Here is a 23,366-nt window from a genome sequence, read left to right as displayed (position 1 = left end):
TTTTGGCGCCACTATTATTTTTAAAGACTTAGGTTTTTTAAATCCCCGCTTTCATAGTGACATCACCCATACCTTTATTTTTTTTTTAAATTGTCTTTTATGATAAGCTAATTCAATTTGTGAAATGTGATAATTTCCAACGGGTTTTTTTCATTCACAAAATACAATTTTGAGTTAGTCGCACTAAACATTCTCATTTGTCAATAAAATTGACTTATTATAAATAATTTATTTCTATAGCATAATCATTGAAAATTTATAGCAGAATAGTCTCTATTCAATTGTATTTGTATTTTTCTACTCCAATTACCTTGGCTTACTCGGGTCACACTAGATTTTTTAAAGCCAAATATGTATGTATATTTTTGTACATTTGTCAACAAAATGAACTACTTATGCATCTATATAACAACTGTAGATTTTGCCATACTCATTAGTAACACATCTCCAAATATCAAGAATAGATTTTTTTAATCGGTTGGTTGCCTAAAATCGGAAATTGTTGAATTGTATCAGAAATTTATATATTTTATCAACTGATGTGATGGTGGACATTGGCAAAATGTCTGCTTTATTCATTGGACATTTAGAAATGTTTTGGAAATGACCCAAGCAATAACATCATTTAATCTGTAGAATATCATAGAAATAAAAGAAGAGTGATACTTAAACCAACAAATAATAAATAAAATATGTTTTTCGGTTCTATAATTTTTTTATGACATTTTGCAATCACCTGAAAAGTGAATCAAATAGAAAGGAAAGTTTTATATAAAACTGTAACTTAACTCAAATCTCATTCTTTGGACTTGTCTTATTAACGAATTGGATGTTCGATGTACATATTATTTTCATCGATTTTATTTACTATATTTATTTAATATTATAGCAATAAGCGACTTGGTATATTATCAATTCATAATATCATATGATCCCAAAATAATAAAACAAAATAAATTTGACCAATTTTGACAATGATGCTATAAAGATTAAAACATTTAAAAAAATACAATTTTAGTGCTGACGAAATCGAGATTTATTTTAATTGAGTGCAGCTTTGTTCATACAATACGTAATACTAATAATTACGTAAAAATGTTTCTTTATATAAATTGTAAGTATTGTTGCTAGCTATCTCACTTGGTATAACCTGTTCTGAGATAGCTAGCAATTATTCCTCAACTGTTTCTTTTACTAAGAATAATGTTTTAAAACTATAAGCACAAATAAACAAATAGTTATCATATTATATAAAAGGTGTTACAGTAGTCGGTCTTCTAATTGTTTTCACTCTTGAGTCATCAGCCATTGGGTAACATTTTTGTTAAAATAATAAGTGTTTATACTATGTATTATATGCACTGGGAGATCATTATAAATTTTTGAAAAAATTAAGTATTTTGGTAATGTCAAAGATTTGTTTATTCATTTTTACTAAAACTATGTTATTAAAAACTAAGTAGATATGTTAATTTAAATGTGCCAAAAGCATTTAACCTCTGGCACTCATTTGTCAAGTGCTGGGAAAAACTGATCTTGTTAAAGTTCAAACTATTACTCGGTTGTCTAATGACCGCCGACACATTCGCACATTCGAGTAATTTACAATAAATAAACATTTTATGCTTTTATTTTCAACCACCAAAATATTGTGCTCATTGTTAAATGATTATTTCATTTCCCTTAGGAAGATTTATACATAGTTTGAGGAGATGAGAATCAAATGGTTTCTTTTTATGAACCACACATATGTGAATAAGTATATAATTTAATTATGAAGTGTGTTCAACTTATGAGATGACAACTCATGACTGATTTTATTATTCAAAAAGTTAGATGGATCTTTTTCTATATAAAAAAATATACATATATTTAAAGCACTATGTAACTACACAATTTCCTATTATATATTATTTGATTGCTTAACATATTTTTTAATAATTTAATTACGACAATAATGCGGCCTGTTTTCGGAACACAAATTTTCTTTATCAAGGCACTAGGCAAGTTATTAAAAACCCTACAGAACAGTTGTATTCTGAATTTGGCTGGATTAATTGATAACAAGGTTAAATATTTATTGTAATTAATATCATAATGCGGGGTAATTCCTACAACTACGTAACTTCAATCAGCATTTGCGAGTTACCCACTTAAATCACATTTTTTATCCTCCTCCACGAATGCTACAAAGAGACAAGTCATGCATTAAAATCAACATAAAATAATTTAAATTAATCACGACTTGCCTATTTCTAGCATTCGTGGAGGAAGATATATATGTTTGTTTTCGGTAGGTAACTCAGAAATACTGATTTTTTCGTTCCCCATTAGTAGTAATTAATTATCCCACGAAATATTGAAGTAACCTAACTTTTTTCCCTTATCTGTACTTCTTTTTTATTCACCTTGCTACTGGAGTATTCTAGCAAGTGTCGTGTCTTTATTTTTATTTTTATGGCATACAGCTTACCCTCCTACAACACGGTACATAAGTTTCTATAAAGTTCCATGTTATGTAAATCCGTGTACACAAAGGGGGGTTAGGTTCTAAAAAAATCAAAAACACTTTTTTGTTATTAAAAATTTAATAAAAAAATGTATTTGTGTCTAACTCTTCCTAAAGGTAGTTGACTTCCACATTTTTCGATTCTGTATATATCCATGGTTTGGATATGGATATCAACTGCCTATAGGCAGAATGGTGAATGTTACAGTGTGTAAAGTGATCACCTAACCCAGCTGATGACAGATCGTAAGCTCTATAAATACGTAGACCTCCATATTCTCAACAGCTTTATCTCTGTTGAAAAAATATCAACAGAGATAAAGCTGTTGAGAATTGTTCTAATATTTGATCATATCCCAAAAATATGAATAGTTTATATATTTTTTATGTTGACACAGTCGGTAATTGAACCCGATATTTATTTATGGTAACTTAATATGTTTATAACCATGTTACTGGCTTACTTTGATGAACAACTTTTAGGTTTTTGGATCTCCTGTCAAGTTATAGAAACCTACAGCCTACGTGATGTGATTTAATTTTAAGCCATCTATATAGTATAATTATCCAGATTAATGAGTGCCAGATTTTATTGCTTTTGAAATAATGCAGCTAATTGGAATTACATTAAAAACTTACTTAAACATGTTCAGTAAAGTTAATTGCAAAATTACATTTTAACTAAAAACTTCTCCTTTATTTTTTATTTTCGGAAATCCGGTTGACTGGAGTTCGGATAACCGGAGTTCTACTGTAATATAACAGGAGGTCAATTTATGGCGATGATTTTAATAATTATCTGTTGAATTAGTATTAAACAGAGGTGAACTGCATTATATTTTAGGTATTATAATATAAAAAGGACACGCTGCCAATATTTTGCGTCCTTTTACTAATTCGTATTTGTTGATCAAAACAATTTTATCAATATTTGGTATAGGTATTTTTATGTATAGAAAATGGATGCATCTTAATCATTCCCAAAACTGTATTTGTAGTAATCAAATAATGTTTAATTCAATTATCACGAAAAAAAAAACGTTTATAATCGAACCAAGAATATTACCTTTTAATATTATTAAGTTACTATTTTTTTTTACGCTATTATATATATTTGAGCTCTGGGGGCCTGTAATACAAAAATAACCCATAAAGACGTGTGCCTTTGTACGCGTTTTACATGTCGAGGTCAAGTACTAAAAAAAACTTTAGATTTTGTACACTCGAAGACATCTGTTAGAAGCTTGATGAAACACTAGAACACAAGCAATTATTAAAATTATCGACATAACAGCGGTTCTATTGAGAGCTATGTTTGACACTTAAGAAGCGTTGATAATGCTGTGTTGACACTTCAATTTTAGGAGACCCCTTTAGTATTGCGTATTATTTTTTGTTAAACGTTATATCTGCAGTTCTACTGTTCATTTTTCTTTATGTTATAAAACTATTATTTGTGGATAGAAGAAAGTTTTATATTCATCCTTAATACAAATTAGAAGCACATTTATCTCGATTTTATAGTGAAATGCGCGAACTGCGTTTGTTTATTTTATATTTTTTTACGATTCCTTGTCAGTTTAAAAATTGTTTTCCCTATTTAAGTAATAATTATTGTAAAATGAAAAAGAATATGAATGTATGATGTATATGTATGAAGATAAAGTATATGAAATATATAATGATGTAGAATATGAATGTATGTGGCAAGTGACAACCCTGACATTTTGTAAAAAATTTAATTGCGTTTTTCTGAAGCAATGGTTCCTTAAATGACACGTTGTGTATTTATTTGCTAAGTTTTTCAAGATATATGTTTTTAAAATAATAATTTTAGGTTTTCTTTTCTAAAAATTGCCTAAAATTAACTTTAAAATCTGGTTTAGTTTTCGGCGACAATTGATTTTATTGACATTCCACACAAACAGTTAAACTTTTTTTAGAAATTATTGAACCTGGTTATTTGATTACTAGTAAGGTAAAAATCGGAAGGAATACCCAGTTAAAATATTAAAATAACATTCCTTTTTCCAAACAAATCAGTTTTTTTTTAAAATTGTTAGTTATTAATTTTGATTTTGAATTATTTCTAGTGATTAAACAACCCGGCCTTACAGCCAGTTGTTTAATCATAAGTAATAGTTAAAGTTTTGAAAAGATATTCAATTTTTCATACAAAAAAGATTCTGTTTTTTAAATTGTCGTTCGATTTTTAACTATGTATTATGAATTATTAAAATCCCAGCACTAATTTTGTGTTTATTGAAAGCAGCAACATCATGTATATAATATAATTTTTAATATTTTTCACATATTGGGGTAGAAATAATAATTTAGTATTAAATAATATATTTATAATTTTTACTATTATCTGTAAATTAGTTAACAAATTTATAAAATAGGACTTCATTAATACAAAATATGCACAATTTTTATTATTTTGTGCAATTAGTGTTTTTTATGTATACATAAAGGTGCTGTGATAAAAAAAATGGGTTAGGGTCTAGTTCTTAAGTTTAGAATTTGTAAAATAAATTTCAATATATTTATTATTAAGTATGTATGTATAAATATTTTTGTATTTATCAAGACACTTCGATATTACCATGTACACACTTTTGTGAATACTTGATTGTTTGTATTTAAATTTAACTTGAATTGTAAGTTTGAAGAAAATAAATTTGTGTTAATCAAATCTGCACTCTTTAATTTATGTTAACCAAATCTGCGCTCTTTTGCTTATGTTGAACTTCTGCTACCAAAGACAAGAACTAATTACGGACAGACACTACAATTTTCTGGAACCTAAACTTAATAAATTTTTAAGTATGAAGATATTGGTAAATTACAATGATTTTAAAATTTTAGTCCATAAATGGATAGCTAAAAGGAGTAGAGAGAAAGCTGAGGAATACATCAATTATTATATGCATTGAAAGTATTTTCTTTTCATAAGGACGTTCGTTATAAGACGTTTGAACGTCCTTGATTTAACTAACCTCATAACATTTAACGTACCTTTAACTCCGGCCCAGTCAGACTAACAAAACGCTATTTTATACAAATAAATCTAGTAGTAATTATTATATTCAACAAGTAATTATTATATTCCGGTCATAAGCCCTGTAAATGCCTAGACTTCCATATTTCCTTCTCAAAAATGTTTTCCCTCTCTGTTGAAATAAATTTAAATATTATATTCACTCGTCTATTCAGAGACTCATAAACTTGGCAATGAATATAGCTCTATTGATATCTTTTGCTGTTCAATATCCAAATTTAAAGGAAGACTTTTTTAATGATAAAATAATTATTTATTGGGTCATTTAGTCATTTTGCGTTTGAGTCCCTATTGTTTTTATGGTTTTGTTTATTTAAATTTCTTTCCATTGAATTTGTATTCTTGTATTCATTCGTTTTATACTCGCTATCACTATGTAGTTTATAGTTTATAATTACTATATCTGTGTATTTTTTATAATGTAAAAGCCCGCTAGGGTGTTTTAATTAAATAAATAAAAAATAAAATATACCAAAGGCTCAGTTTCATAGAGAGAAAATTAAAAAATTAGATGTTTTGAGTTATATTACCCATTACTTAAACAAATTATTGGTTTTCTCTTGCTAGACGGATGTATTCATTGTAAATAAATAAACTAAGCAATCTCTCAGTTCCACACAGATATTGGTTTATGAAAGTGCGTTTTAGTTCATTATGGCGCTTCATAGAGAAACAACTCAAACATCAGTTGACAATTTGCTGTTTTGCGCTCAAATTCTTTGGTGTTCATCGTAAAGTTATTTAATCCTTTATAGAACACATATTGAGTATTGATTTACGTCTTGCAACCCTAATAAAATGTTATTTTTCGAGATAATAAAAATATTGCATTGCATTTTGCAAGACTGACCTACCAGAGTACGTTATTAGCTATTACAGATAAGACATGGAAGGGAACATATGAGAAAGCCGAAAAATATCTGAATGTAGTAAAGGCATGGCTAGATACTAATTACTTAACTCTTAATAAATCTAAAACTAATTTCATTACATTTTAAATCAGTTCTAGAAACTATTCACAAAATGCTTATCTAAACATCAAACTATGTACATAATAATAATTGTCTTCAGAGTGCTCATTGTAATTGCTCAATATTGGATAGGGCCTCAGAGTAATTATGTGTAACCTAGAGAGAAGCCCTATCACTATATTTCATAGAACGCAAGCGATGTTGGTTTGTTGGTTAGCAACTATTTTGTTTTGTTTGACAACAAACACATAACGGTTTCATTGGATGCTTTTGTCGGTGGGCTTAGCTTTGTTTGTTTGGATATTCATTTGGGTTACTGGGGTTACCCGTGCCGAGGACACTTAACAATATACTTTTTTTTAAATATTTGTATATTTAAGAATAAAGAAAGAAGACTTAATCAACAGAGATAATCAACAAAATGTTCAGACATTTTTAAACACTACGTATTTATTTATAATTAATTTATGTACATTTGTATTATTTATATTACAAAACGCACAATGAAAGAACAAAAACATAACATAAGCTATACATTTATGGAGCAGTTGATTCAATATTGGTATGGGCGAATGAGACAATCCATTTTACTTATACCTAGCTCCACTATCCATTTTTTTATAGCCTTTTTAAACATTTTCTCGTTACTAATTGTTTTAATAGAAAGTGGAAGTAGGTTATAGATATTAATTGAATAATACTCAAATGTGTTGAGGATCTAGTGATTATATTATTTGTATGTGGGGGTTATGTCTTTCATTTGAGTAAGAGTAGTTTTTGAATCTGTAAGTGAGTATTGTTTTAGCGTATAATTGTTTTGGTGTCAAAGGTTGTGATTTATGGAATAGTTCTTCAGTTGATGTCTGTATCGGGACTCTGAGTATTATTTTAATTATGGATTTTTGTGCAACAAATACACTATTTAAAAACTGTGTCTCTCGCACCACCCCAACCGATTATACCATACTCCAAAATTGATTGGCACAATGCAAAATAATTCTTTAAAAGTTCCTGTACATTAATTATACTTCGAATTGTTTTGAATATATATGTTAGTCTCTTAAGTTTATTAGTAATATTTTCAATCTGCTGTTTCCACTTTAAATTTATATCAATAATAACTCCTAAGTATTTGGCATTATGTTTATATTCAAACTTTTAATAAATAATAATTACAAATACATGATAAAAAATCATCAATCAAGCACCTTTGTAGAATAAGGAAAGGCATTTGCTTCTCTGCCTACAGTATCAGAAAGAAAAAAAATATTTTGTAGACTTATCTAATTCGTATGCAATAACTCATCAATATTAGGATTTTTATAAGAACTTAAAATCATTCAGGAATAAACCCTAGTGATTAATTTCGACTTATTTTTATTTATGTGTACTTTTTTATTTTATGAACATACATAATAAAGATTTTTTCAAAAAATATGCCATAATTAACTTCATCATTCCCTTTCCGCACCTAATGGTGCATAGGGCATTGCATTGGCCCATCAATCGCAGCGTATCTTGATCATTTTTGTTACATGAAGGTAAGATGATCAGCCTTACACTAGGGACAATGAAATATTCTAATGTAAAAACACCTTTTCAAATAAATATTTCACGTCAACCTCGTGCATGGTAGGCAAACGCATTGACCATTACACCACGAGGCCGACAAACAAAAACTAAACTGAATAATTTCAATAGCAAACAAAAAAAGTATAGGTGATGTAAAAATAAAGTTTACAACAACGTGAATGTGAGTTGAAGCCTAAGTCAACGAACTTTGATAAAATCTTATCATAATCAAATCAACCAGATACAGCAGGTTGGCTAAGCTAAAAGTAAGCATAAACATCAAATGTAGGGCCAGAAGTGGCTACATCCACAAATAAAAGTTAACTGTATTGACAAATATTGGTTTATCACTTACCTTCCCATTGTAATCAAGGTTCATTTTATTTAATTTAATTATTTTAACAGATTAAAACAAATTGGATGCAGGTAGTAATTATAATTTATTAACATTTTGATTTTATAAACCAATATGAATAATTTTTAGTAGCATTTATCAATATTTAATGATAGTCTGATTACATACATAGTTTATTAGTACAACTGGTTAAGAAAACTTAATATTATGTTACTCATATTGATGGATTTTGTGTCTAATTAATTGCACAGAAATGATATATGTAAAAAAATATCCAATCATTAGCATAAATAAGTATCTATATGAAATGCATAAATATTTATCCTAATATATTGAGCTATGGTCGCCAATACATCATAACCGACGGGAGAAATATTTTTTCTTCTTAATTATTAAGAAATATTCTTTAAGAACCAAGTTTTGTTTACAATATTGATTTTATTGATACAATAAAATAAATAGTCGAGACAGAGTTTTACTCTCTAAGTTTTCTCCCGTAAAATATTGTTTTTGACGGTTACGATCTCTTGGGAATTGTGGCTCAAAATTAATGAGAAATAAAAATAAAATAATTTCGAGATTGTAGTTAAAACATAAAAAATAATCGAAAGTTTTGCTTTGCAACTTCATTAAATTATCACAGTATTCAAGAAACACGCAAACAAAAAAAAAGGCTTTATTTGATTACCTCGACAAATTAAATCATACAAAATAATTTAAATCGGAATGACATTATCAATTTCATTAGAATTTTCATGACAATTTAGATGTTGATAGTGTACATTTCAGCGTAAGAATTTGCATGTATGGATTTTTTTATCATGGAAAGAATGAGGAAGTTCAGTGCTACGGGAAATTGGAATTGAATTATAAAAAATGTTTTCATCCATGCAGCAAAAATTAGAGCGAAGTTTCTCAAAAATGTAGGAAAAAATTAATGAAAATGAACTGCTGTATTTTGCTGTATTTCTGACGATAAGACACATCAGACCATAAGACGCACCCCAATTTTTGGTTGTATTTCCAGAGTAAAAAAGTGCATCTTATGGTCAGAAAAATATGGTACTTTGAACTCCGTCACAAGTATTTCAGTATCAACCAATAATATTGAGTGTTGTGATAGATTTCCGGTTTCCGGGAAGCCAACCCACGAACCAGCGGAACTCACCAACTAGAACTTGTGATGTCATGGGCGGAGTAATGACAAAATTTAAAAAAATCATGGCGATGGTAATCGATACATAAAAATAAAAATCAACTATTTTCAGTTTAGTTTGAGTCTATTAACAAATAATAATTTTAAAAAACCACTGAACTTCCTAATGAGGATACAATGGTAAATGTAACAGTGTAAAATTGCCTGCTTATTTTTTTAAATATATTCTAGTGGCATTTTTCAGCATGTTTATTAGTATAGGTATAGGAATTCTATCCAAACAACCACAGAATATAAACTGAACCAATAACATTAAACACGAAAAACAAATAGGTCAAGATTTATATTCAACAATAAAAAAAAATCCATAACAAATACAGATCATATTGTCGTTGCGCCGGCAATACCTGTTGATTGAACTTTCTTTTTCATCTCATTAAGATTACACAATCTCAACAAAATATACTTCAATATTTTTTTAAAATAAAATTGTATTGTTTTATTAATAATCTCCTGAACAATTTTTCATATGTTACTTAACAGATACTGCCGGCGCAACGACGATATTATACACTTTTTTCGTTGAGTAAATTTCAAGAAAAATAAAAGAAAGGGTAGGGAGGGGAAGTAGGCAAGTTAAGTAAATGCAAGAAAGGGGTTGAAAGAAGGGCAGTTAGATTTTTTTTTTTTTTTTTTTTATACGCCTCCACTCGTTTGCGAGTGATTTTGGCTCTTAGAAACAAGAAAAATAAATTTAAAGAATATACGCTTCAGTGAACGACAAAAAAAAAACCCATACCCACGAAAAAATATAATATAATGTGAGGTAGTTAAAATCAGTATGAAAGAGTTGTGACAATAAAATATTATTACTGTATAAAGTAAACGTAAACATAAAATGAAATTTCGGGCCAAAAGTAAAGAGGGACATTCAATTAGACTTATTAATTAAATTATGCAAATAATATTTAACAAATTCAAATATTTTTATCATTTGTCCTTAAGAATTTAGTCAGAAGTAAATAAGTATCCAAATCATTCTGGGCTAGTAAAAATTTTACGTTAAGAGGGAACGTATTATATTCTTCACATATATTTTGAAGGAATTCACTTCTTTCGAAGAGGGGACAGTCAAAAAACAGATGATCTAATGTCTCATCGTCATTTTCACAAAGACACATTGCCGAAGTAAAGACACCTATTCTCGATAAATGCGAGGCAACGAGACAATGTCCTATTCTCATTCTTGATATTAAAGAGATGTTCAATTTTGATTGCTTTTCGATTTCAAACCATGGTGTAACGGGGATGGAGCATTGAATACTCTTATAAAACAACCCAGTCGAGGAATTCTGCCAGAAAATTGTCCACTCAGATCTGATTTTATTAATTATAGTTGGTAAACAATCGTCAGTAGGACGACTAAAGGAGTGCGGGATGCTTCCATGAAGGCATGCTTCCTTTGCTAGGTGATCAACTCTTTCATTTCCAGAAATTCCGATATGCGAAGGAATCCAACATAAGGTCACCTTAAAATTTCTCTCGAACGCAAAAAATATAAGATATTTCATTTCGCAAATTAGTCCATCATTACTACCATAAATTCCAGATTTCAACTTTTTGATCAGACTTAGGGAATCAGTAAATATTATTGACATAGGAATCTCAAGGTGTATAACTTCCATTAAAGCCTCTTTTAGTGCAATGCACTCGGCAGTAAAAACTGAGGAATCGGAAGGCAGTATGAAAAGTCTACTTAATTGAAAAGTTGGAATATAAAATGCCGCACCACAACCTTGGGCTGTTTTAGATCCATCAGTAAATATAAATGTGGAACCAGGCCATTTTTCTTCTATATTCGCCAAGAATGTTTGGTTATTACCTTGGTGATTCAATCGAGCAAATGATTTATCAATACTTATATGTTCTTCTATTTGAGAGGAAAATATTAGTGCTTTAAATGGAGTAGAAAATATTGGCAAGTTGTCCCTGGGGTAAATTGTAAATACTGACTGAATATACTGCATGGACGAACACAATAAAGGAATAGATCTGCGAGCGTTTGTTTCATTTGTCATCTTTTGAGCTAGAATTGACAAGGATTTTATCAAAGGATGATCCTCAAATTCAATTCGTTTCAAAACAAATTTTATTGCAAGATATTTCCTGCGCAGCAACAATGGCATTTCACCAGTTTCTACCTGTAGAGATACAATAGGTGAGGACCTCATCGCTCCTAAAATTAAACGTAAACTCTTTGACTGAATTTGGTCTAATTTTTTCAATTGATATTTTGGCAAAGGGTCAAAAAAATAACTGCCATAATCGAGATGACTACGAATCAATGCTTTATACAACATTTTTAAGGTCGATGGGTGAGCCCCCCACCACACTCGAGACACGGCTCGAAGAATGTTAAGGTTCCTCTCGCACTTTGCGACAACCTCTTCTATGTGTATATTCCATGATAATTTCCTATGGATAGTCATACCCAAGAATTTCACTGACTGCTTAATTGGGATCGGTATTTCCTGAAGTTTGATGCATATATCCGGTATTTTATGTTTATTGGAAAATATTACTAATTGACTTTTTGAGGGAGCAACTTCTAAATAATTACTGCTCAGCCACAACTCTAGATAATGCATTATTGTCTCCATTTCGATCGCACCCTGCGTTATGTTTTTATGGTGGAGATAAATAACAAAATCGTCAGCATATTGTAAAATTTTGCTCATACTTGGGAGGGAACTATGTAGGTCTATAGTATATATGTTAAACAGCAAAGGGCTAAGAACTGAGCCTTGTGGTAGGCCCTTATAAACAGTACGCATAATCTTACCAGTAGGGGTTTCAACTACTAGCTCTCTCTGGGAAAGCATATTGAATATTATACGTGATAATTTTTTTGGAATACCTGACGTACAAAGCTTTCTTTCCAGAAAAGGGAGGTTAACGTTGTCATATGCACTTGCTATGTCTACAAAACACGCAATAGTGCACATTTGTGATGTCTTTGCAGATTGTATATCCACGTATAGTAAAGCAATGTTATCTAGACAAGACTTTGCTTTCCTGAAGCCGAACTGAGAGTAGGGAAGGAGGCGTTCAGTTTCAACATGCCATTCTACTCGAGCCTTTATCATGTATTCTAGAATTTTCAGCATACAACAAGATAACGCAATAGGGCGATATGAAGAGCCTTTTGATGAACACTTACCAGGTTTCAAAATTGGAATAATAAGTTGTTGTCTCCATTTTATTGGGACCACAGAAGAATCGAGAACATTATTATATAATTTGAGAAGTTCAACGCGAAAGGAATGTGGGAAGTGTCTTATCATTTGATAAGAAATAAGATCTATACCAGGAGTAGAGTCTCGTGCATGACTGATAGCTAAAGACATTTCTTCCAGAGTAAATCTCTGAGAAAGCCAACTTGGTGACACAACTTTTTGTGCTTCCGAAAATACTTCACATTCTTGAGGAACGTACGGGGGAGCTAGTTTATTTACAAAATCTTCAATCCAATCAGTAGAAGAGCTAGACAATGATGATAAGCACCCTTTGAATCGACGTACAGCACTCCAAATTTGAGAAACAGGTGTTTCTGGTGAGAGTGAGGAACAAAACTCACGCCAACCTTGACGTTTTTTGCGCTGAAGAGTTCTTTTAGCTAATGCTTGAAGTCTCTTCAGTTCTAAAAAATTACCCAAAGACATGTTATACCTATACTCACGCATCGCTTTTTTCCTATCAGAAACTATTGAAGTACACTCATCATCCCACCAAGGGGGACACTTAACTTGCTTACGTTTTGCCGTTTTCTTGGGGATAAGTTTATCTGCAACTGAGTAGACTTCATTAGTTATAAATGATAGCATTGAGTTTGTATCTTCGAGTTCAAAAAAAGGAAAGCTAGCCGCTTCCAAGGCAGTTTCAAAATCTTTCCAATCAACCTGTCTCAGATCGTAACCTCTTGGCTGTCGGTTCAGATAAATTGAGTGTAAGGTTCGTTCGAAAGCAAGAATAATTGGAAAATGGTCACTTGAGTGTGAGTCGTCTAAAACCGACCATTTAATTAATCCCGCTAAGTCCGACGTGCAAATAGATAGGTCGACTGCGTTTTGATTCTGTGTGGGGGGGGCAAGACGGGTAGGTGACCCATCGTTAATTATGCATAAGTTAAGGCTATTCGTAAAGTCTAAGATAGCTCTACCACTAGAATCTGAAGAATTACATCCCCATGAAATTGAATGGGCGTTAAAATCCCCCAAAAGAATAAACGAAGATGAGAGCTTTGTAGTAATAGAATCGAAGTACGAACTATCAAAATGCATTTTTGGAGGGATATATATAGAAACAAAAGAGATTCCCGATATATCTATTGCAACAACTTGGTAATTTATGTGTGTTGGTATGGTGATGTGAGTGAACGAAATTTCTGATTTAATCAATAATGCTGTTCCCCCTCTACCATCAAGACGATCGTGTCGAACCGTCTTATAGCCAGGGATATTAAAAGTGAAATTTGGTGGAAGCCATGTTTCTGAAATTGCAGCTATGTCAACATTATGTTCTTGAAGTAATGATATAATTTCGGATTTGTTTGAAACAGCACTTCTGCTGTTCCATTGTAAAATAGTAAATTGTTTTGACTTAAGTATCCACTTCACCGCCATTTTTAATATTATAAATTAGAGAGTTAATTATAGGAATAAATGAAGCAGCGTTGGACGGTTGATATGAATTAGGATTTGATATCAAAGTAAGTAGAAGTTTAGCAATAGAATCAATTAGACTAGAAATATTTGATGGAACAAGTTCTGATGATGTTGAATTCGATGAATTGTTTTGGGAATAAGCATTATTTTGAAGAGCACAGCCATCCGCAGGATTGGACGCCTGTCCATTCCGATAAGAGAGAAGTGATTCATGTTCCTTTGAATTCCATGCCTGAACATGTCTTGAATTTACAGCAGTAGACTTTATAGGAGGCGAAACCATTGTGATGGGAGTTGAAACGCGTTTAATATTTTGGAAGTTTTTTCCGCATAGCTAATGGTAGATGTGGGATGTAAATTGGAAGCTTCCTTGTACGTCACATTACCAGCGGCCATTGTATGCTTTATATTCTTTTGTCGAGTCAGTTCTGGGCATGAAAAACTAGAGGCACTGTGCGAGCCATTGCAATTTACGCATTTAATGTTTTCAGTCTGGCATACTTCTCCGAGGTGAGATTCCCCACATTTGTAACACCTAGTGATCGATCGGCATTGTGTTTTCGTGTGGCCAAAGCGGCAACATTGAAAACATAAAATAGTTGGAAAAATATATTGCTCCACTTTTAAAGAATTATGAAACAAATAAACGTTATTGGGTAATGTTTGCCCCTCGAAAGTCAAAACAATCGACTGAGATGGTTTCCATGTCACAGTTTCACAAGATTTATCTTTATAATTAAGACGTCGAGCCTTAATTACCTTACCACATCCATAAGGGACCTCGATTGACTCAATAATTTCTTCAATTGTAAGATCTGTGGACACACTTTTTACAATTCCTAATTTGGTTACTTTAAATGACGGTACATAGGCTTTCAGGGAGTTAGTAACGACAAAGTTTGATGTTAAAAAATTGTTTGCTGCAACGGCAGTCTTAAATGTCAAGGAAATTTTAAATTTGTTTTCCACTCTCACACCTCCTAATATAATGTTACTAATTTTGTTGGTATATAAAAGTTTACCAAAAGTGATAGGATGAAGGGGTTTTGAAGATTCTTGGTATTGAACGAACACCAAGAATGGGCCAGAAGCATTATCCGAATAGGTAAATGATGGAGAGGAAAGGTCGGGAGCAGGGAAAGGAAGTTTGCATGGTTGCAAATCAGGGGAACTGGGTGCCCTGGGTCTTTTTCTATGCTCAAGATCAGGAGGATCCCCAGGATCCTCCATACTTAAGCCTAAAACAACGAAATGCGAAAAAGAACGCAGTCACAGAAATTAAATAAAAATAAATAATAATCAAAAATCGAAAACTTGTCAAACGCTCCTCCCTCGATGTCGAGTTATAACTTGACTAATCCAGTACAATGCACCGAAGAAATATTGTTATTCACACAAAATTGTACGCGCTGATAACAAAACACACAACCGTCCACTGTCGATGCTACGAGACAACTCTCGGGCAGTTAGATTAGTTATTAGTGATTTATCCCTGAACAGTTTTCAATAATATTTGAGGTACTTAATAGTATAAAAAGATATTTGATATCAGAACATCTTGTCTTTTTATGAATACAATATATATTTTACAAATTCTTATTTTAAAAAAATGTTACAAACAAGTGTGAGATTGAATCATAAAACGTGTCTAAGATATTAATTTCAATATGAAGTATTTAAGGGTTTTAAAGTGTTTTGAAATGTAGACATATTTTTAAAGTATATCCAGTTTCATTTAATAAATATTTGCAATATTTAGTACAGAAAATGTTTACATAGTAGATATCAAGTTATTAGCGCATGCACTTACAGAAGTAATGCAAAAAAAAAAAAAGTAAAAAAACTGACTACAATAAATAAAAATATTTATCAATTAACGGACTGTCTTTGACAATAGACATTGTATCATGAGACAGAACAATGTAAAGTCAGTGTGTTCTAATTAAGATAAGTATAAAATAATATAGTAATAAATAGTTATAAAAAATATGATAGTATTTATTTTTGTGTTGGTGAGTTTATCATAACTGTGCTAAGTGATTAAATAAATAATGATGCCAAGTACACAATTTGTCGCAATAATGGAATAATGAATACTTGGAAAATAAGATTTAGGTTTTGGAACCTAATTGTTTTTTAAAATTTGGCCAAACAGAATAAAATTAAGGATATTTGAGATATTTACCAGTTTAAAAGTAACCATGGCATACATTAATAACACTAAATACTTGTAAAAATAATATACTAGAGATAAAACTAATTATCTCTCAGTCTTGCTTAAAAATTTATATTGTCATTGGTTATGATTTACAAGATATCAGCAAGAAAAAATAAATAAATTAGTTATTGTTGGAATATGTTCGATTTAAATCGGCGTTCGATGTAAATTTTCCGGAACTATCTTCCAGAAGCGATATAATAGTCAAAAACATTTGATCTCTCGCTTCATCCAAAGCGGTCTTGCCAGAAAAATTATATATATCTTTGTACGGAGAGACATTAAGTATAATTTTTACAATGTCTTCGTTACCCGCCACACATGCTAAATGAAGGGGCGTGTTGCCAACAGAGTCCTTCACATCGACATCATTGCAGAATTTTATTAATAATTGGGCAGGTTCCGATTTGTTTTCTTTAGCGGCAATGTGCAGCGGCGTAGTACCATTTTTGTTCTGAGCATTGGGAATGGCCCCATTGTCCAACAAAACTTCACATATTTCTATTCTGCCATGTTTTACAGCAATATGTAGTGCTGTTTCACCTTGCGAGTTACACATATTAATGTCAAAATAATCATTCTTCACAATTGATTTGAATTTATTACACTTTTGACAGCTGCATAAAGGATGACAAAGATCATTTTGAAACTCATCAGTTTTGGAGTTTGTTTTTTCTGAATCATTCAAATTGATATTCATGTAAAAACATGCTAATTTACTGTCGCCATATGCTATAGCACGGAAAAGTCTTTCAATATGTCGAATAGCATTTGTAGAAACCGGTTTGGATCTGACTTTTGAAATTTTCATATTGCTTTTTTTAAATGTTGGATGAAATGTTTCGTTACTGTCATTCAAATCCAACAATGTTACGTCCGATTTTGATCCAACAATGGAATTCATTTTGGGGTTTCCGTTCTGACAAATGTTGACATTAACATACTCGGACATATTAAGAGAATAATAATTGAAGAGTTTAGTTATTTGACTGCTATGCGCAGAATTGATGGCAGTTTTTCCCTTGTTATTTACTACCCAAGGATCAGCTCCATAGTCTAAGAGAAGACGGACTATTCCTTCGTAGCCCCATTTGGAAGCCAAATTTATCGGAGTGTCACCGCAATCATTTCCAATATCCAATTTTAAATTAGTTTTGCACTGTTCATTAAAATAAACAATTGCTTTTACACAGCATTCATGACCATTATTGGAAGCTAAATGCAAGGGAGTATTTTTATCCATATTTTGTTTGTTGATTTCGGCTCCGGCGTGAAGAAGCAGTAGAAGGGCATTTTGATGTCCTCTAGATGCGGCATAATGAAGGGGTGTGGATCCATTGTAATCTGTACTATCTACCTTGGCTCCCATTTCCAAGGCCAAATCAACAATGTGCGGCTTTCCATAGATAGAAGCTATGTGTAATACTGTAAACCCATGTTCGTCGCAAGAAAAAACTGTCGGAGTCGATCTTAACAGGTTATGTGTAAAAATTCGAGAACACTTATGACACGTACACAAGGGATGGCAGAGGGCTGATGGTTTTTCAAAATTGTCTTCATTTAAAACTTCTTCCAAGGAAAAAGTTGTTCCACTTTCATTAGAAGAATCGTCAATGCCGGTTTTTTGAACTTTTGTCAATTTGTTTTCTTCCAATATTTGTTTGACTTTATCAAAATTTGACAATCTAACCTGTTCAAACAGAAATGGTAGACTTTCAGTATTGTCTTGATTGTTAGAATCTAAAATGCTGTGTTTTCGATTACAATTGGAAACCATTTCAAAATTTTCATCGACATACTCTTCATCGAAAGAACACTGAGATTCAGGACAGGGACAAGAATTGAAAATTCCCAGTTTGATGTGTTCGATGACGGCTTCCAAAGTAGAAATACAAAAGCTGATTTCATCCGACTGACAATAAGAATTGACACTGAATCTAAAGTGTTTAATGAAATTCAAATGAGCGTACCAATTTGGTAATCCACATTTAACTACTAAGAACACTAAAATTGGGAGTAACTCGTCAGAAGTTACATAAGATTTATAATTCGTTTTTACATCGCTGGATGATTTTTTTATGGCTGATATTGTTTTTCGAATACAGCCGACTTTTCCTAAAATGGTACTGAAACTTTGTATAAGAGATAGATTTCTTTTAGCCGTTGGAATTGTTTCATTAAATTCTTGGGTTATGTCTAAATCACGAAGTTGTATATCCGATAAATTTCTAATTATTTTATTTAGGCTCGAATCTTCATACGCCGAACAGGCGCAAATAGTTTGGAATAATTCTTCGTATATTCCGTGAAGCATGTAACTTTCGATAGCCAACTTCACGTTATCCATTATATTTTTACAATCAAGACACCGTTCTTTAAGTCTTCTATTAGTGAAGGCTTTTTGTAAACAACATGTATAAAGAGAACCGACTAGATCTTTGACAGCGTTAAGAGTAAGGAGATGTTTTTGTGTGAAACTCTTTTTAAAATCTGCTATATTAGCGTCTATGCTCTCTAGAACATCTTTTCCTGAGCTCTCTGCCCAAAGAAAATCTATGCAGTCCCTTAATGTTGTCAATGTTATACAGCGAGATACATTAATGGCTTTCAGTTGGAATTCTGACTCCAAGGGATATTCGATACACCAAACTTTGTATTTCATGTGATCAGAAGTGTAGAAAGTTTCTTCAAATAAAATATGTATTTCCACTGGTAATCCCGCATTATTTTGATCAATGGAGATGACTTTGCTAATGACTCGGACAGACTTCTCCGTAAGGGTTATAAAATGAGTTTCTGGGAGATCCTCATTGGAAATTAGAATGTGTCCAAGGAAATCTTGTAATGTAAAAATGTGAGATAAAACTGTTCCCGCTCTCGGGACACATAACAACCACCCATTGGCTATGCATTGTTCGAGCAGCTCCGGATGTTCATTTCTAAATTCGGTGAAGAATGGATTTTGGGATAGGTCTTCATCATAAGTAGTGTCCATTGTCAGACAAAATTATCAATTTGATTGGTAAAAACTGTATTCATTTCTCCACATAACACTAAAAAATATAGCAATCATTCATTGTCAATTTTAAGTAATTCTTATAAACAAAACAACACCAAAACAACTTAATACCTTAGTTACATTCTAAGACTGTCAAAACTCAGTCAGATATTTATAATTAGAGATGTAAAAATGTAATGCATTCGATTACTAAATTCATTCGAGTGAAAGTCCGAGTGCAGTAATTCATTCGAATGAATTAGTAATTGAATTAATGTTTATTTATTTATTAACGCACAAAAGGCTTTTACATATACAGAGGTTATAAACAATTAACAATTAACAAGTGTAAAAATACAATTCAAAATGAAAAAAAAAACAAATAAAAATACAAGATACTCAATTTGTATTATTTTTTTTCATGAATAATTGGTTCTTGAAATTCGATTAAGTCATAGCAAAAAATACATTTATTTTATGGTCATCTGCGTGTTTCTTCCCGGGAGAGTGAATTCTCGTGAACAGAGAATTAATGTGCAAATTCAAATCATTAGATATATTAATATATCTGAAATAAATATGATGCCTCATTGTTTTATCAGACTCATTAAAATACATACATTTTACCAAATCAGGGATAAAAAAGATTATTTAGAACTTTATAAAAAAAACACTCAGAAATCTTAAGTAAATTCCATGTACGTAAGAGAAGATGATAGATTATATTTACTCGGGGTAAATGCAGTTTGAAATTTATTAACCTGGGAAATTTATGATGGATTTTTACAATTTTGTTACAATGGGTAGTACATAAAGGTGACCAAATTTAAAATATAAAAATATTTTCTAACTGACTCCTAACCAATGAGGATTGAAAAAATTTTGTGAAAATGTTGATTCAAAATATTTTGCTGATCTCAATACGAACTCAAGCATACTAAAGGAATGTGAGAATTCATTAGCTCGTTTTTTTATTTTTAAAGAAATAACCCACAAGTCTCTATTTTAGAGGCTTGTCAGAAGGTGTGAACGAAGCAATGTGGAAGGAAGTTATGAAAAATACACTTTAACACTTTTTCTTAAAAATATTGCTTGGATTTATTTTTTGCAGTTGTCGAGAATCGAACCCGCGACGGCAGTTTTACAGTCAGACGTCTAACCAACTGCGCCACGGTACCGGTACCAAATAAGGCAAATGTAAAGTATAAAGGTAGGTAATATCGAATTTAAATTACACATCTAACAAAATGAGAAGATTCAAGTTTTAATGTATTTATTTTTTTTTTATTTTATTTTATTTTATTATTTTTTCACGCCCATAAGGCTTTTACATACATGAAAATTTTGCAAAATATAAGTATATAAACAACATTAAATTTAAAAAATACAATATAAAGCAACAAAAGATAGAACGGTGTTAAGAAGTAAAGTTGGTATAAAAAAAGAAGATGAGTATATAAACAGCATAGATTTAAAAAAAAAACACAATATAAAGAAATAAAATAAAGGAACAAAATAAAGGAACAGTGTTAAGAAGTATAGTTGGTATAAAAATAAAAAGATGAGTGTATTAACAACATAAATTTAAAAAAAATATATAATATACTGTAGTAAAATATAGAACTGTGTTTTAAGTTAAGTTGGTTTTAAAAAAATTAAAGCAATATATATATATTTCTATTTTTTTAAATAAGCTAAAGAAATACAATTAAAGGTTTAAAGCAGCTAGGTACATAATGTTATAAAATACAATATGAACAGAATATTAAGTTCTATTTGATAAGGAACATATACATTGATATTTAAAATTTACTTAATTAATTGTGATTTAAATATTTCACAACACTATAAATCATAAAAACATATCTGTGGTTACGGTTTACGATATCTATGCTTCTAATCACTGACATTTGGACAATTTGTCAAATAGGATTATTATTACTGCTTATTACTACGATTCCGTTTTGCTTTTCAATTTATATGGATAACATTATAAATGAATTAGGTATATGTGGAAAGAATGTTAAAGCAACGCAAAAAGATGACACCTTCATTGCTGTTGTACCTTACTCATGGTTAAAGAAGTTAATGAAGTGCAAAAAATTGGAATATGACCAAAAGAAAATATACGATCGTGTCTGGCAGGTTGATGGCAATCCTGTACCGCCATGGACGAAGATAGTGATACGGGTAAATATAATAAATAATATTTAGATATTTGTGAGGTGTTTTTGAATTCCCCCCAAAACTACCTTCAAAATAACTGTAACAATATTTTGTACATTTTTTCGCATATTTCAGGTGTTTCCGAAAAGAAAAAGTAAAGTACTACCTCTCCCTAGATCAAAATTGAGCACTGGAAAAAATGATACCCCTCTTTCATTTTCCCAACTTCTGTCATATGTGTCCCAAACAAACCATAGGAATCTTTGGAAAGAATCTTTTAAGAAACATTGCGTCAATCACAACTCGCAATCAACGAAAGAACAGACTACCGTAAATGTGGTCGACTATGATAACATATTAAATGAAGTTGTATCGAGGTTATACGGTTGCAATATAATTAAAATAAGCGTCGATCCCGCCGACCCCAACTGTCAGACTTCGGAAGTGGTTTCCGGAAAGCACGCCACTAAAGTTTACGATACACATTCCAATATTTTACCTGTGATATGCGCTATTGACATGGATAAATGTTTGTATTTGATTCACCACTTCCACTTCAGCCACACTTTACAAGACTGTTTGTTCTTTAGCCCTGTGCTTTTAGAGGTTAATTACTCGAGGAATCTTTTTATAATCTACCAACTTCTGCAACTGATGAGATCTATGTACAATAGAGGGGTGAACTTCGGGGAAGTCAAGCTAGAAGACATCTACGTGAAGGAAAATCTATGGATTCAAGTGTCGCCACAGATAAATTGCAGTTTGCACACAGTTGACTGGGAGGATATCTCGGAGTATAGTAAAGTCAGGGCGACCGATCAGCAGAGTACCAAAGGGAAGGGTTGGGTGGAATCCCGCGGGCGTGAGAGTCTCGAGAGAGAAGATTTGTGTACATTGGAGAAATTGTGCCACTTGTGGGTGAAGGGTCGTATCTCTAACTTGGACTATCTCATTCATCTCAATGTCCTCTCCGGGCGCCGTTCGGGAGATCCTGTAGCCCATCACGTGGTTCCGTGGGTCACCGACTTTTCTTCTCGATGTGGTAATTATTATTATTTCTTTTCATGTTTTGGTGGCTGCCATCAAACCATAGAGGCTGCCCTTCAAGTACATTTCATGTACAGGAATACTGGCACTAGGTGTACGATACACTTCCATCCCTCCATTTTGATATTCCAATATGGGCGTGTTAATAAATAATAATCAGATCATTTCATTCCAAAATGACGGTGAAACCTTGCAACGACATGTTTCACTAACCTTGTGTGGCTATGATATCACACAAGTCTACATAGAGTACAAGACTTGATATAACTCTCTAGTTTAAAAAAAATAATGAAGTCGTATTTTGCTGTAACAGGCTTACATGATTATTTTTATAAATTTTGCAAAATAGATTTTAAAACCGTATAAATGTATATGGGTTTAATTGTTTTAAATACCTGTATTTAATCATATCTCGTCTTTTGATTACTGTAACATGACATTACAGCACCATTTGCAGAGGGATTTTTCATGGCAGTCTTAAAACTTAATTAGCTTGAAATTTTGGGGCATTCCTTTGTGACTGGTGAGACATTTGACTCCGGAATTTGATCAATTTTGAGTTGTAACTATGTCATCAGAATTCATGCAA

The 23,366-nt window shown here is 31.4% G+C and overlaps 2 protein-coding genes across 3 annotated transcripts in view; one reads left to right on the top strand and one right to left on the bottom strand.

Moving 5' to 3' along the window:
- The first annotated feature begins 15,804 nt into the window (after positions 1-15,804).
- Positions 15,805-23,366, top strand: part of Wdr81 (WD repeat domain 81) — a 29,088-nt gene continuing 21,526 nt past the window's right edge. The window contains exons 1-4 of one of the 2 annotated variants that reach the window (XM_088223968.1): positions 15,805-15,866; positions 20,676-20,774; positions 21,570-21,754; positions 21,866-22,772. In XM_088223968.1, the coding sequence (XP_088080094.1) occupies positions 21,653-21,754; positions 21,866-22,772 (1,009 nt within the window). In that variant the 5' untranslated portion in view covers positions 15,805-15,866; positions 20,676-20,774; positions 21,570-21,652. Of the gene's footprint in view, positions 15,867-20,675; positions 20,775-21,466; positions 21,755-21,865; positions 22,773-23,366 lie in introns of those variants that run through there. The other variant, XM_088223967.1, reaches the window with a different exon arrangement.
- On the bottom strand, positions 16,622-19,561 carry LOC148283144 (ankyrin repeat domain-containing protein 27-like). The gene has a single exon (XM_088223969.1). The coding sequence runs from the start codon at positions 19,559-19,561 to the stop codon at positions 16,688-16,690; it is 2,874 nt and encodes a 957-aa protein (XP_088080095.1). The 3' UTR covers positions 16,622-16,687.

The sequence above is a fragment of the Micrasema longulum genome, unplaced genomic scaffold (genome assembly GCF_059751315.1).
Source record: "Micrasema longulum isolate JH-2025_06_02 unplaced genomic scaffold, ASM5975131v1 h1tg000260l, whole genome shotgun sequence".
Taxonomy (NCBI): domain Eukaryota; kingdom Metazoa; phylum Arthropoda; class Insecta; order Trichoptera; family Brachycentridae; genus Micrasema; species Micrasema longulum.
This window is presented reverse-complemented; position numbering and strand designations above follow the sequence as displayed.